Below are 12,775 nucleotides of genomic sequence, written 5' to 3'. Positions count from 1 at the left end.
TCTACCACAGCCCAAGCATTCTGCCTGAGGCAATTTCTTGACCATAATGAGGTGAGGCGAGTCAAATCAGTCTTGCTAGGTGAAGAAACAAAGATAATCCAGGTAGCTAGAATTTGTAGGGCAGAATACCAGAAAGAATGAGGCTACATATAGAAAGACCTCCAGGATCTACTTGACTCTATGATTGAACACATATCTGCACATACACAGGGTGAGAATCCATGAGGCCAGACAAAGAACAGTTTCCAGGGAAAGAACAATAACTGAAAAGGCTACCAGCCAGTTTGGAAAGATCTCAATGAATGTACGGGCATTCAGTAGACACCATACATTGTCTATGTCATACGTTGGTATGAGTAGATTAGCCATAGAGAGAGGATGACATCACAGCAAGATGGCAGAACTGAAAGCCAGGCCCTCTTTTCCCCATGCAGACTCCAACTCAACAATACAAGAACCAACTCCCTTTGTGAGAAATCCAGATACCAGTTAAGATGCTCCTGCACTCCAAGCAAGCACAAAATAATGAAGCTGGTAGGAAATCTGTGGCATTCACTTGCCAGGGCTCCTCTACCTGGTTCTGCACCACGTGATCTGAAAAAACTCACAACTCCCAGCTTCTCCCTGAGGAGGGAACGTAAAGACAAACATGTGAAACATTCAGAGCTTTGGAGGGGCTGCCCAAGGGACTAGTTTCTGTCTTGCCTGAATCTAAACAGTGACAAGAGAGAGCCCCAAGTTGGAAGTCACTAAGAACAAAGGCGATCGTGTGGACTAGTACACACTCATTCACCAGAAGCCCTCGTCCAGCTTGGCACAGAGGAAGCAGGAGAAACTCCCATCTCTCAGCTTCTTTCTGGGAAAGACTATGTGCCCAATGTTCCAGCTTTTATTTGGGGGGAAAGGCTGCCAAAGGAGCTGGTTTCTCTCTCACTCAACTTAGAGTGCTCATGAGAACCCGTATACTCTATCTAGATGCCTGGAGACTGCTGAGAACAAAAAAGGGTTGGGCAGCTTGCTGAGGCTCCAGAAAACCCACAGTATAAAAGACAGAGGCCAATACAGCTCAGTGGCTTCTCCTTTCAGGGGGCAATAGAAGAGGAAAGCATGCATCCAGTATGTCTGCTTTGCAAGGGGTTCCCTGAGGGACTGGCTTCTGTTTTGCCTGACTTGAAGTGCTAATAGGACCTGACATACTCTAGATGCCCGGGGGGGTCACCAGGAACATAAAAGAGCTGGGTAGCTTACTACAGTTCCAGAGGTCCTGCAGTACCACAAGTACAAGAGGAAGCAAGAGATTACAAACTAAATGAAAAAAGAAACCAGTAAAACATCTCATTGGGAATTTACACTCTTAAGTCCAGAGAAGACACAGCCACAGAAAAGGTTTAAGAGGCCCCCAAAATCTCTAGCTGGGCTGACTAGTTAAGGTCTTTCCTTAAATGAAGCCAGTTTGTAATATCTGTGAGAGGTAGCAACTGAGAAAGTAGTTTTGATATTATTTAACTTTAATTAATTTTAATTAAAATGTAAATAGGTGCATGTGGCTAGCAGCTACTGTATGAAACAGTGCAGGTCTAAATATTCCAAGTAAAAACAGACATTGTCAAACTGGATTAAAGAGCAAGACACAAATATATGTTGTCGATAAAAAGCTCAATTTAAATATAAAGACTCACATAGGTGAGGAGCAAAAGATGGAAAAAGATAAATCATACAAACACTAATCTTAAAGAAGTGGGAGTGGTTCTACTAATATCGGAAAAAAGGTAGACTTCAGAACAAGGAATATTTGACAGGGATAAAGAGGTCGTTTCATGGAAACAAAAGCAGTAAATTCATCAAGTAGACAAAATAATAATAAATAAACATGCACCTAATAAAACCACTTCAAAATACAGAAAGCAAAAACTGACAGAAGTAAAATAAAAAACAAACTCACTATTATAGTTGGAGATTTCAATACTCCTCTCTCAGTATTGAGAGCCAATAGAGATATAAAAGCCTTAAAGAGCACTATCAACCAACTTAACCTAATTGACATTTACAGAACACTCTACCAAACTACAGCAGAACAGACATTCTTTTCAAGTATACATGAAACATTAACCACGATACCGTAAGTGGTGTCATAAACTAGTCTCACTTTTTAAACTAGAAAATGTTGGACCTGGTCTGCGAGGTGGCGGAGGAGGTGCACCACGCCCTCTGCATGCCAGCGAACATGGCGCTGTGATCGGCACGGAACGTGCGGGCGGCGGCCTCCGCGCGCCCGTCGTGCCCTGCGCGCCACGACCCTGGGGCCTGAGGGTGGGCGACGTCTGACGCTGCACGCCGGCCTCAACCTGCTCTTGGATGAGCTTGGTGCTTTGGAAAGTGTGGAAGCTGCTAGTGAACTCTAGTCTCCTCTATCAGGAGAAGTAACTGAAATTAATGAAGCTCTTGCAGAAAACCCAGGACTTGTCAACAAATCTTGTTATGAAGATGGTTGGCTGATCAAGATGGCGCTGAGCAATCCCTCAGAACTAGAGGGGCTGATGAATGAAGAAGCCTAGAGAAGTACATAAAGTCTATTGAGGAGTCAGAATGGAACTCCCTGAATAAAGCAGTGTGAAACAACTTAATCTAGCATAGTTGTTTTAAATTAGTGGTGGATAGGAGATTTAAAATAGCAACCTTTAGTAACACCAATGGAAAAGAAACTACAACAATGTTTCTGGAAGAAAATACCCCTTAACTTTCTAACGATTGCAAATAAACACAATATACATCTTCTTCACAACACCCTATGACATTTTTAGGCTAGGCTACAGTTATAATGTTCAGAATTCCTGAAATTATTTGAGGTAAAATGTAGTTATAAAAATTATATAACTCAACAATAATATACCTTAAGCCCTATATAATATTATAACTTGCTTACACCCGTCTCTGGATTTGGGTCAGAATACTTAATGATCTTTACATTGGAAATAACTGCCAGTGGAGAAAAGCTTTTGTTAGTTGTTAAAACAGTGTCAGATGGTGAACAATTCTGTCTGAATTTTGCAATATACTGTGTTTGCTGGTGCTATTTTTATACAGTGAAGCAACAGCCTTGCAGGAGAACAAAGTTTAATAATAAAACATTCAATTTCTTTATTTAAAAAAATGTTTAAAGAATTGCAGTAAAACATTATGTTCTTTGAGTAGAATATAATTAAATCAGACATTAGTAATAGGAGAGAGATATCAGGAAAACTCCCAAATATTTGAAGCAGACTTCTGAATAACTCATGGATCAAAGAAGGAATCAAAGGACATTAGAATGTATTTCAAACTGAAATATATAAACTATATAAAAATGAAAACATACCAAAATGTGTGGGATGCAGCTAAAGCAGGGCTTAGAGGGAAATTTACAGCTTTAAATGTTATATTAGAAAAGAAGGTCTAATATCAATGATCTGAGCTTCTACCTTAAGAAGCTAGAAATATAAGAGCAAATTAAATAAGTAAAAGCGAGGAAATAGTAAAGATAAAAGAGTATCAATCAATGAATTAGAAAAAAGACAAACTATGGAAAACAATGAACCAAAAGCTGGTTCTTTGAAAAGAACAATAAAATTGACAAACCTCTAACTAGATCAGTCAAGGAAAAAAGAAAACACATTTCTAGCATATGGAATAAAAGGGGACATCACTACAGATCCTCCAGACTTGAAAAGGACAACAGAAAAAAGTATTAAAAAAACTCTATGCCAGCAGCTTAGAGTAAATGGACCAATCTCTTGAAACAAATTCAAGGTTAACCATGCAAAAATCGATTAGTGTTAAAAAAAATATCAATCAATATAATTAATCATATTATGCAATAAAGGAAGTAAATCATATGAGCATCTCCACAGATGCAGAAAACTTGACAAAATTCAACACCCACTCATTAAAAAAAAAACTGTCAGCTAATTAAGAGTATGGATGAAATGCCTCAACCTGATAAATTTATGAAAATGTATGAATGACATAAAACTTATAACTAACATCATAAATAGTAAATGCTTTCCCCATAAAATTGGGAATAAGGAAAGGATGTCCACCCACACAACTTCTATTAAACATTGTTTTAGGGGTACTAGCCTGCGTAACAACAAGAAAAATATATATTAGGCATACTGATTAGAAAGGAAAAAGTAAAACTGTCTTTATTCACAGATGACATGATTGGATACATGAAAATTCCTAAGGAAGCAACAATAATGATGCTGAAATTAAAAGTGAATTTAGCAAGATCACAAGATAAAATGTCAATATAAAAAATTGTGTGTTTCTATCTGCAAGGCCTGTGCACTGAAAATGAAACAACGTTGTAGAGAGAAATTAAAGATAACCTAAAAAATGGAAGACTATACCATGCTCCTATATTGAAGACTCAACACCATTGAGTTCTAGATTCAGTGCAATTCCAATGCACATCCCACTGACAATCTGACTTTAAAATTGTAAACACTGACAATCTGACTTTAAAATTTATATGGAAATGCATATAAAATGCAAAGATTCTATAAGAACCAAAATAGTTTTGATAAAGAAAAACAAAGTTGGAGTACTTACAATGCCTGATTTCAACACTTACTACAAACCTACAGAAATTAAGACAGCGTAGTATTGGCACAAGGATACACATATAGATCAAAGGAACAGAAAAGAGTCCAGAAACAGACCCACATATGATTGTCTGCAGCCATACTGACTGAAATGGGGAGAATTCTATCAGGTGATAGAAATGTTCAATATCTTAACAGTAGTGGTTACATGGTATATACATTTGTCAAAACTCACTGACACTAGTACATTTTATTGTGCACTTAAAATGGATGTATTTTATTATATGTAAATTATATCTAAATAAAGATGCTTTTAACACATATTTAGAAACAATCCCCAAAACTTACCTTGGCTATTCATGTTAATCTGGCCTAGAAAGGAAACTACATTTATTACGGGCCTACAACGTGCCAGGCTCTGCACATTTAATTCTCACAACTACCTTCTAAGGTAGAACTTACTCGCCAGATTTTCATATTTGAAGAAATGTTGGGCATTTGCAAACTCATCTAACTAGTAAGTGGGGAGTCAAGAGTCAAGCCTACGTATATCTCTAACGCCCATGTTGCTACCACCACGATCCTCTTATTATCTCTTCTCTACAGAAACTTTTTCACCAAAGCTACTTACTATCCACTAAAATCATTTTTTAAGCCAGACTTGTTGGGTTTTCTTTTTTTTAAACTTTCTAAGACAAATCAACTTGAAAGTAGAGGACAGAAAGGTCATGAACCTAGATAATCCATAAACTAGATAGCCAGCTCCTGAACAATGACAGGCTCACTCTTCTGTGTTAAATATCTCAAGTATAAACAGTACTTACATACTAGACTCATAAAGAGAAGTACAAGCAAATTTCAATATAAAAGTATTTTCAGCATGACACAGCAAGTTAAATGATAAAATTGTCTATAATACTCGTCAGTGGTAGAATTCTCCCATTGGGATTTTTAAATTTTGAAACTCTATACAAAGGACTACTTTGTTGAACCTCCCATCTGTTAACCTGCTAAAAACAAAAATTCTGAAATTTAACATCTAAAAGTGCTTGGCAAATAAAGAACCATGTATTGTGACCAAAATCTTTATTGCCGTAAATGTTATAAAAGGCATAAAAATATCCAAGAGGGAGGTGATAGGAAATATAGGAAGCCTTGTAAAAACTTTAATATTCAAGAGGAAGGTGGTGGAAAAGACCTTTTTGAAAACTTCAAGATAGAGGAGCTAAAGGTGAGAAATAAATGTGTACTTACCTTTGGTGTCAAATTAACACTACCTTATCTAAGAACATACTTACAGTTATGTGAACACTGAGGAATCATCATTGCAATGTTGAAATATTCAAAGCAAATTCCACACCGCAACAAATCATCTACCGTCTGAAATGCAAATACACATATTTACATGTCAGTAAGACACCAAGATGAACATCTGCAACAGAACTCTTTCTCCATCCCCTAAAAAAATAATATAATAATACTTCTTTGTCAAATATACACTCAAAACCAAACATGAACCGCAGGGGATCCTGACAAATAGAGAAAAACCTCCTCCATATGACTCTTTCACATTCAAATCTCAGGTTCCCCAAAACACTGTAGACACATAAAACTGACACTGTACAGATTCCTATGCAATACTGCCAACCGTCTATAAAAGGGCTACTCTGTTCCTGCTCTACTTCCCATGTTTCCAGCTCTTACTCTAAGCCACCTCCTCGTCAGACCATCCCCTGGTCGACAGTCACTGCTGAGTGAAAGGTACCAGTATAAGGTGACTTAACCAGTCACCACACAGGTTAAGAACCAAATCAGAGGACATTAGAGCCAAACATTAGAAATTATCTGGTTAAACCCCTTACTTTACAAATGAGGAAACTTGTATCCAGAGAAGGTACACATATGGGGCATGAGTCCGGCCAGGACTAACCTTCCTGTCTCCCTACTGGCAGTCAGCCCAGAGCTTTCTGCATGGTACCACACCGTGCAGACAAATAAGGAAGCCCTGGCAAGGGCCAGGGCCGGTGACAGCAGAGGGAGGTGAAGAAGTGGACAATCTGGAAAGTCAGACAGATGGGTGTCAATCTGAAATGCAACCTGAACAAAAAAGGATCTATTTTCACAACCCCAAATCTTTCAAATCATTTAAAATAAAATGTTATTCCATTCAATAGAATACCTACCGAGTAGATATTTAAGAGAAGAATAAAAACGGAGTTCTCTTGTGCACTGATACAAAAAGAGTGCCAAGATAAGTGAAAAAAGACAGTACATATGGTATGCTACCCTTTATTAAAAAGGGATGGGAGAGTACGAATGTATTCTATTTTTATCATATATATATAAATTCTGAAAAGATACACAAGAAAGTTAATAAACAACGGTCACAAGGATCAGGAAACTGGATGAGAGAAAAGTTGGGAGAGAGACACTTACTTTTCATCTACTTTCTGAACCATGTGAGTGTACTATCTAAATTTTAAAAATACAAACAAACAAACAAAAGACTAATGTCACTAATAGTCCATACGATGAAATATTATGTAGCCATTAAAAAAGAACATGCTTTCAAAGAATAATTAACGCCATGAGAAAATGTTCATATTTTAATGAAAACTTTAAAAAGAGAGAACAAATCTACAACCACAGATAATAACAGAACGATGTAGTTTAATCTCTGGAACAATCTTATGACGTCTATAGCATCTGTATCCCAGTTTTATAGACGAAGACTATAGAGCTAAAAGGGATTGGGTCAAATCCAAGATGTTGACTCCAAAGTAATCTCAAATTTTAAATGCATATATCCATTGTTGGGTATGTGTGCACATGAGTCCACAGAAGAAAAACTGAAGGAAAATTAGAGAAAATATTAAACAGTGGTCATCTCTGGGTGGTAGGATGATGGGTAACTTTCACTTACTCCTTTACCTTACCCTGAATTTTAATTTTTTTCTACTATATACACAGACATTTATAACCTGTTAAACCTAGAAATTTCTGTTATGGTTAAACCAGGGAAATAAACATTAAAATGCCAAAATCTTCCATTATTTTGGAATATAAGTTACCACTGACACAAAAAGCTAAAGCGCTGTGTTGAAAATCAATTAAAAGCAAAGGCAGGACTGGAAGCCAGAGCCCTGGCATCGAGTCTATTGTACTTTCTTCTATATAACCATCCTCTTCTGGGGGAGGAGTGGTTCTGACAGATCTGCTGAGCAAGACGCGCGAAAGGTGGCGCGGAAGGTGTCACCGCATCAGATGAGCTATAACACTCTCGCACAAATTTCCCATCATGCCATTCCAAGACAGTAGCATACACGTCACATGCATCTAACCCCAAATAGAGAGTGGTCAAGTGGATGCCGCAAGATTTCTTTAACTTAGAGAAAGTGGAACGGGGAAGTAGGGAATGGGTAAAAAGCCAATAATTAGAGCAAAGGTTCTTAAGCTTTTGGGTCACAGATCCCTTTGAAAAATGGATGAAAACTATGGACTCTCTCCTTAGAAAAGCATACATATAAACAAAAATTTTATAAATAATCTAGATACCAAAGTCTTTTCATGGATCCTGTTAGGAACCATGGATTTGGAGTCAGATTTCTATTCAATATAAGAAAGAACTTCCAACAGAGCTACTTCTGGGAGCAGCTAATTCTTTGTCCTTGGCACACTTCAAGCAAAAGCTAGATGACAAACTGGCAAATACAATGTAAAAGGGATTAAAAGACTGGAGGGGGGCTGGTTTCCCAACCTTAGTATTTCATGATTCTAATACGGGCTCAATCAACTCCATCACTGAATACTCTCTGGTGCTGAACCCTCAATTCGGTGCTGTGATGAGGTATCAAAGCCAAAGACAAGGAACCTGCCTCCAGAGAACGCAGTGGAAGTTGTGGGAATATATAAAATCTGCTTAAGTCTACAGACAGGTAGCTTTACAAGTTACACAGCTCTCACTTCCTTTATCCCATTCAATCCTCACAACAAATAAAAAGGGGGTTTAAACAGTTAACACACGCTAAGTGTTAATAAGATATGTTAATTGAATGCTTACTACCTTCCAGATACCTTTAATCAATTAGGAAATAATTTTTGAGCACCCACTATGTGCCACACACTGTGTTACGCAGTGAGTAAGACAGACAGGATCCCTAGCCACACACATCAATTCATTTAACCAACCCTATAAACTGTTTATTTTTGTCTCCAGTTTATAGTTGAGGAAATTCATGCTCAGAGATTAAGTAACTGACTCAAGATCACAGCTAAGGAAGAGGCAGAGACCAGATTTAACCCAGGATCATCAGAACTCAAATCTATGCTCACCTCGGTGCCAGGGCCACCACAACCTCAAAACCACATCTTTCTTAGATCCTCCCAATGTCAGCTTTTCACCGTGGGGCTGTATCTCAAGGGCCCCAAAACAGTAGATAACACTGATGATGACGGAAGAATAAAGTCTCAAACTTAGTTAACCTCCCCCAAGTCTCTTCACTTAATCCTCAGAGACAGCCTTATAAATCAGTGGGACACATGCCATAATCCCCAAGTGTACGAAACTTTAGAACAGGATGAGAACTTGAAATGAAAGTGATCACAGAGCAAGGAGAAACACCAAGCAATTGACTCTTAACTAGCACAGCAAAGTGTATTTGTTCTTGACCAAATACAGCAGGAATCCTGGGCTCACCACTACTGTAAATGGAAACTAAAATGCCTTGCCGCCACAAAATGCCAAGCAGCCACAAAAATCAATGTTATATAAGAGAAATAATTCAATGAAATGAAAGGCTGGTGCTGCGCCTGAGTCCTGGTCCCTTTGTTTAAAAGAGAGACGTGCACAACTGTTAGGAGTTAGGACTCATTGGGAAGGAGTTAGGGCAAACCAGCACTAGGCTTCTTGAGGGTAATTAGAGGGTGTAATTAGAGGGTGTAATTAGAGGGTAACAATAGGATGTGAAGATTACCTGCTTCACTAGGTGATTAAATAAATGTTTTTTGATGCAAGGTTCACCCAAAATCAGGTCGGGGGTCACTTTCAGAAATTCTCAACTAATGTACTGAAAGAGTTGGCATAATGCTTGGCATGTAGTAGTAAGTCCTCAGAAAGGGCTGTCACTGTCGTTTTCACTGTTTAAAGTAACTGCTTTTCTCGAGGTCATTGTTGTTGTGACTTAACTGCAGGATACCCGGTTCCATAAGACAGCCAACTTCAGCTCACCCTAAGGGACCGAGGCCTGTCCCCGTCCCTTCTCGGGGAGGAAACTAAGGCCCTGAGCCATGCGGCTGGTAAGTGGCAGAGCAGAACCGGGTTACCCAGGCCCAGCTCGCCTCTCCCGCCTCTTCCTTTCTCATCCTCAAGGCGGGACTGGCCTCCCGATGACACCCGGGCGCCCCCAACCTCCCCGAAGCACTCACCTTCATGACTGCCAGACCTGGAGGCCACCGAGGCTCGACTAGTGAGTCCATGGTCTCCCCTAAGGAGGATGGGGGGTCCACCACCCACTAGCCTCCCGCACTCCAGTCCCACTCGAAATTCCCCGCGCTACCACGCTACGACAGCAGCCCGCGACGCGCCCGAAACCTGCGCGGAGTCTGCCGGGAGTTGTAGTACGAGGGAGGAGCGCAGCCAACGATGCTCTAGTACTGCGCACGCGCCGGACTTCTGCTTTGCCTTCCACGGCAGGAAGTAAATGGTTAAAAAGTCCACATCAGGTTTTGTACCAGACCCCTAATAAATGGATGTTGAATGTTGGGGAAAGACAGCCAGGACACAAACCAAATCCAGATCTTGCCAGATCTTTCAAGGTCTAGGCTAATGCCTCCTTCTTTGTGTTGCCCTCCCTGATTGCTGTAATTATCTGTCTCTGAACCCCTGACTTTGAAAAGGGTTTTTGTATCTAGTATTATTTCATCTAACCCCATCACAGTACCGGGAGGTAGGAAGTACCATTGTCAGTTTACACAAAAGGAAGCTTTGGCTCAAAAAAGTGAGTTGTTTCCTTGAGTCGCACAGTTCATTGACCAGATTATAGAGCCTCTGGACTTTTTAAACGGGAGCGCTTTCATTTATCAAATTAAAATTATAAAGTTAGTCTTTTCTTTATTGCCTTAACTTTGTGTAGCCTTCCAAATATTTTCTATGCAGATACATAGAAATGGATTTTTTCCCCTGCAAGTGTTATATTCAATGTATAGCTCTGTCAACTTGAATTTTTCTGTTTTTTTTTTACTTAACCATACATCTTGAGACCTTTCCATGTTACTACATATAGCTTTACCTCATTCGTTTTAACAGCCATGTAGCCCATAATGTAAAGGTACCACAATTTATTTATCTACTCTCGTATGAAGGAAACCTTTAGGTTGTTTCCAATTTTTTACTCTTGCAAAGAGCGGCAATAAACATACTATTTATATAAATCTTGGCACACTTGAGCCAGGATATCTGGTGATTTCTTGTAAATAGAACTACTAGGTCGATTTGCTCATTTAAAACTGTTATTGCTAGCATTATGTGAGTTTCTAAACAGGCTGTATCAATACAGGTACACGTTCACCAAGCAGGTATAAGAGTACCTGTGCTGACCAGCATGCCACCCAGCCTATCTACTCAGCTCAGCACTCATCCACTGCCTTAGGTGGGACTCCATTGCAGCAGGCCTCATGGGCAGCAAGTCTTCACAGTTATATTGCTTGGTGCAGACCCCTGCAGCTTGCCACTGCTGCCCCACATGGTCCATGCATTCATTCATTCAACAAATAGTTTTCTAAGTGACCACTGGTCAAGCACTCGAGCTAACCTGTAAAGTAGGCAGAGGTAAGGTTATTATTGCCATTTTACAGACGAAGACACTGAGGCTCAGAGAAGTTAAGGCTTCACTCTTTTGGGCCCTCTTCCTAAGGAACCTCTGGCCCCTGAGCCAGAGATGTACTCAACTGACTTTTTCCTAATACTCATTGGGCAATAATCATAACATAGTATTTAGACAAAGAACTTTAATATCCATTACAATAATAGCTGACATTTATTAGGCACTTGTATGCAAAGTACTGTTTTAGGTGATTTTTACACATATTGACTTATTTTAGACTCACTCCAACCATATGAGAAAAGGGAAATAAACAGGAAACTTGGTCAGGGCACGCTGCTGGTAAGTGAAAGAAAAAGGATTTGAACTTGGGCATCTGGCTTAAGAGTCCATATTACCCACTACAGATATTCTCATAAGGACTTAATCATGAGAATTATTCCCATTTTATAGATGTGGAAACTGAGTCTCAGAGAGGCAAAGGAATTCATTCAAGACCACACTGCTTGTCAGTGCTGAAGTCCACTAGAAGGGACCACCCATTGACACTTTATCAAGGAATAACTAAGCAGACAAAGCTGCAGTGCAGAGATCTGAGGATCTCAGGATAGTGGACCTATTGGGGCTTCAACAAGCAGGTAAGGAGTGGCAGGAAAGGGTGGAGGCTGCCGGAGGTTTGTATCAGCCAATCAGAGAAGGGCGTGCAAATAATTCCAGGCTGAGTTGGATGGCAAAGGAATTGAGAAGAAGACCAGGTCCCCTACCTGAGTGCACCAGCAATGGTTCCTTTATGGGACTAGTTGGTTACAAGGTAATTAGGTTTAAGTTGACTAAGGACTGAAAGGTGAGACAAGAGAAATGAAAAAAGAAAAAAAGAGTAGGGAATGAAGTAGAGACATGACAGAAAGAAACACGCTCTTCCCATTCTGAAGACAGATTCAGAAGCAGGCATCACTTATTGGTCCTGCAGTCCACAGCCATCCCCCCGAGTCTGGAGAGCTTCCATGGCAGCACTCAGGGCTATTCGTCTCTGAGTTCCTGCCACCAGCTGCTCAGAGACTGAATGAATGAGTGAATCACCAGAAAAGGCCCACATTCCCATAAATCTTTTCCTCCCAGACTGAGCAATTCTCTTCCTGCTCTTTTCAGCAGCACTCACTCAAGCCCACCTCTGGGCCCAGGAAGCAAAGTCACAAAACACAAGCAGGTCTGAAGGGCCACCTCGAGTCAGGACAAGCATCTGTCCTGCCTTCCCCGGGGGTATTTCTCCACCCCCTCTAACAAGCTGCTGTTTCCACGGATATTCTCCTGTTAGATCCAATAAAGAGAATGTACTTCCTTATCCAGAAGCAAAACAAAATGTTCCATATTAAA

General features: G+C 39.9%; 1 protein-coding gene across 5 annotated transcripts in view; it reads right to left on the bottom strand.

Annotated features, from left to right (window-relative positions):
- Window positions 1-10,140, bottom strand: part of RAD18 (RAD18 E3 ubiquitin protein ligase) — a 107,472-nt gene extending 97,332 nt beyond the window's left edge. For all 5 annotated transcript variants that reach the window (XR_004425487.1, XM_033133254.1, XM_033133256.1 and 2 more), the window contains exons 1-2: window positions 10,008-10,140; window positions 5,882-5,963 (exon numbers count right to left, since the gene is read on the bottom strand). Coding sequence is in view for 4 of the 5 variants with exons in the window: in XM_033133254.1 (XP_032989145.1) it covers window positions 5,882-5,963; window positions 10,008-10,058 (133 nt within the window). In the remaining variant the exon portion in view is untranslated. The remainder of the gene's footprint in view (window positions 1-5,881; window positions 5,964-10,007) is intronic.
- Window positions 10,141-12,775: the final 2,635 nt, after the last annotated feature.

Source organism: Rhinolophus ferrumequinum, chromosome 17, assembly GCF_004115265.2.
Source record: "Rhinolophus ferrumequinum isolate MPI-CBG mRhiFer1 chromosome 17, mRhiFer1_v1.p, whole genome shotgun sequence".
NCBI classification, from domain to species: Eukaryota; Metazoa; Chordata; class Mammalia; order Chiroptera; family Rhinolophidae; genus Rhinolophus; species Rhinolophus ferrumequinum.
Note: the sequence above shows the minus strand (reverse complement) of the source record. Positions and strands in the feature narration are given on the sequence as shown.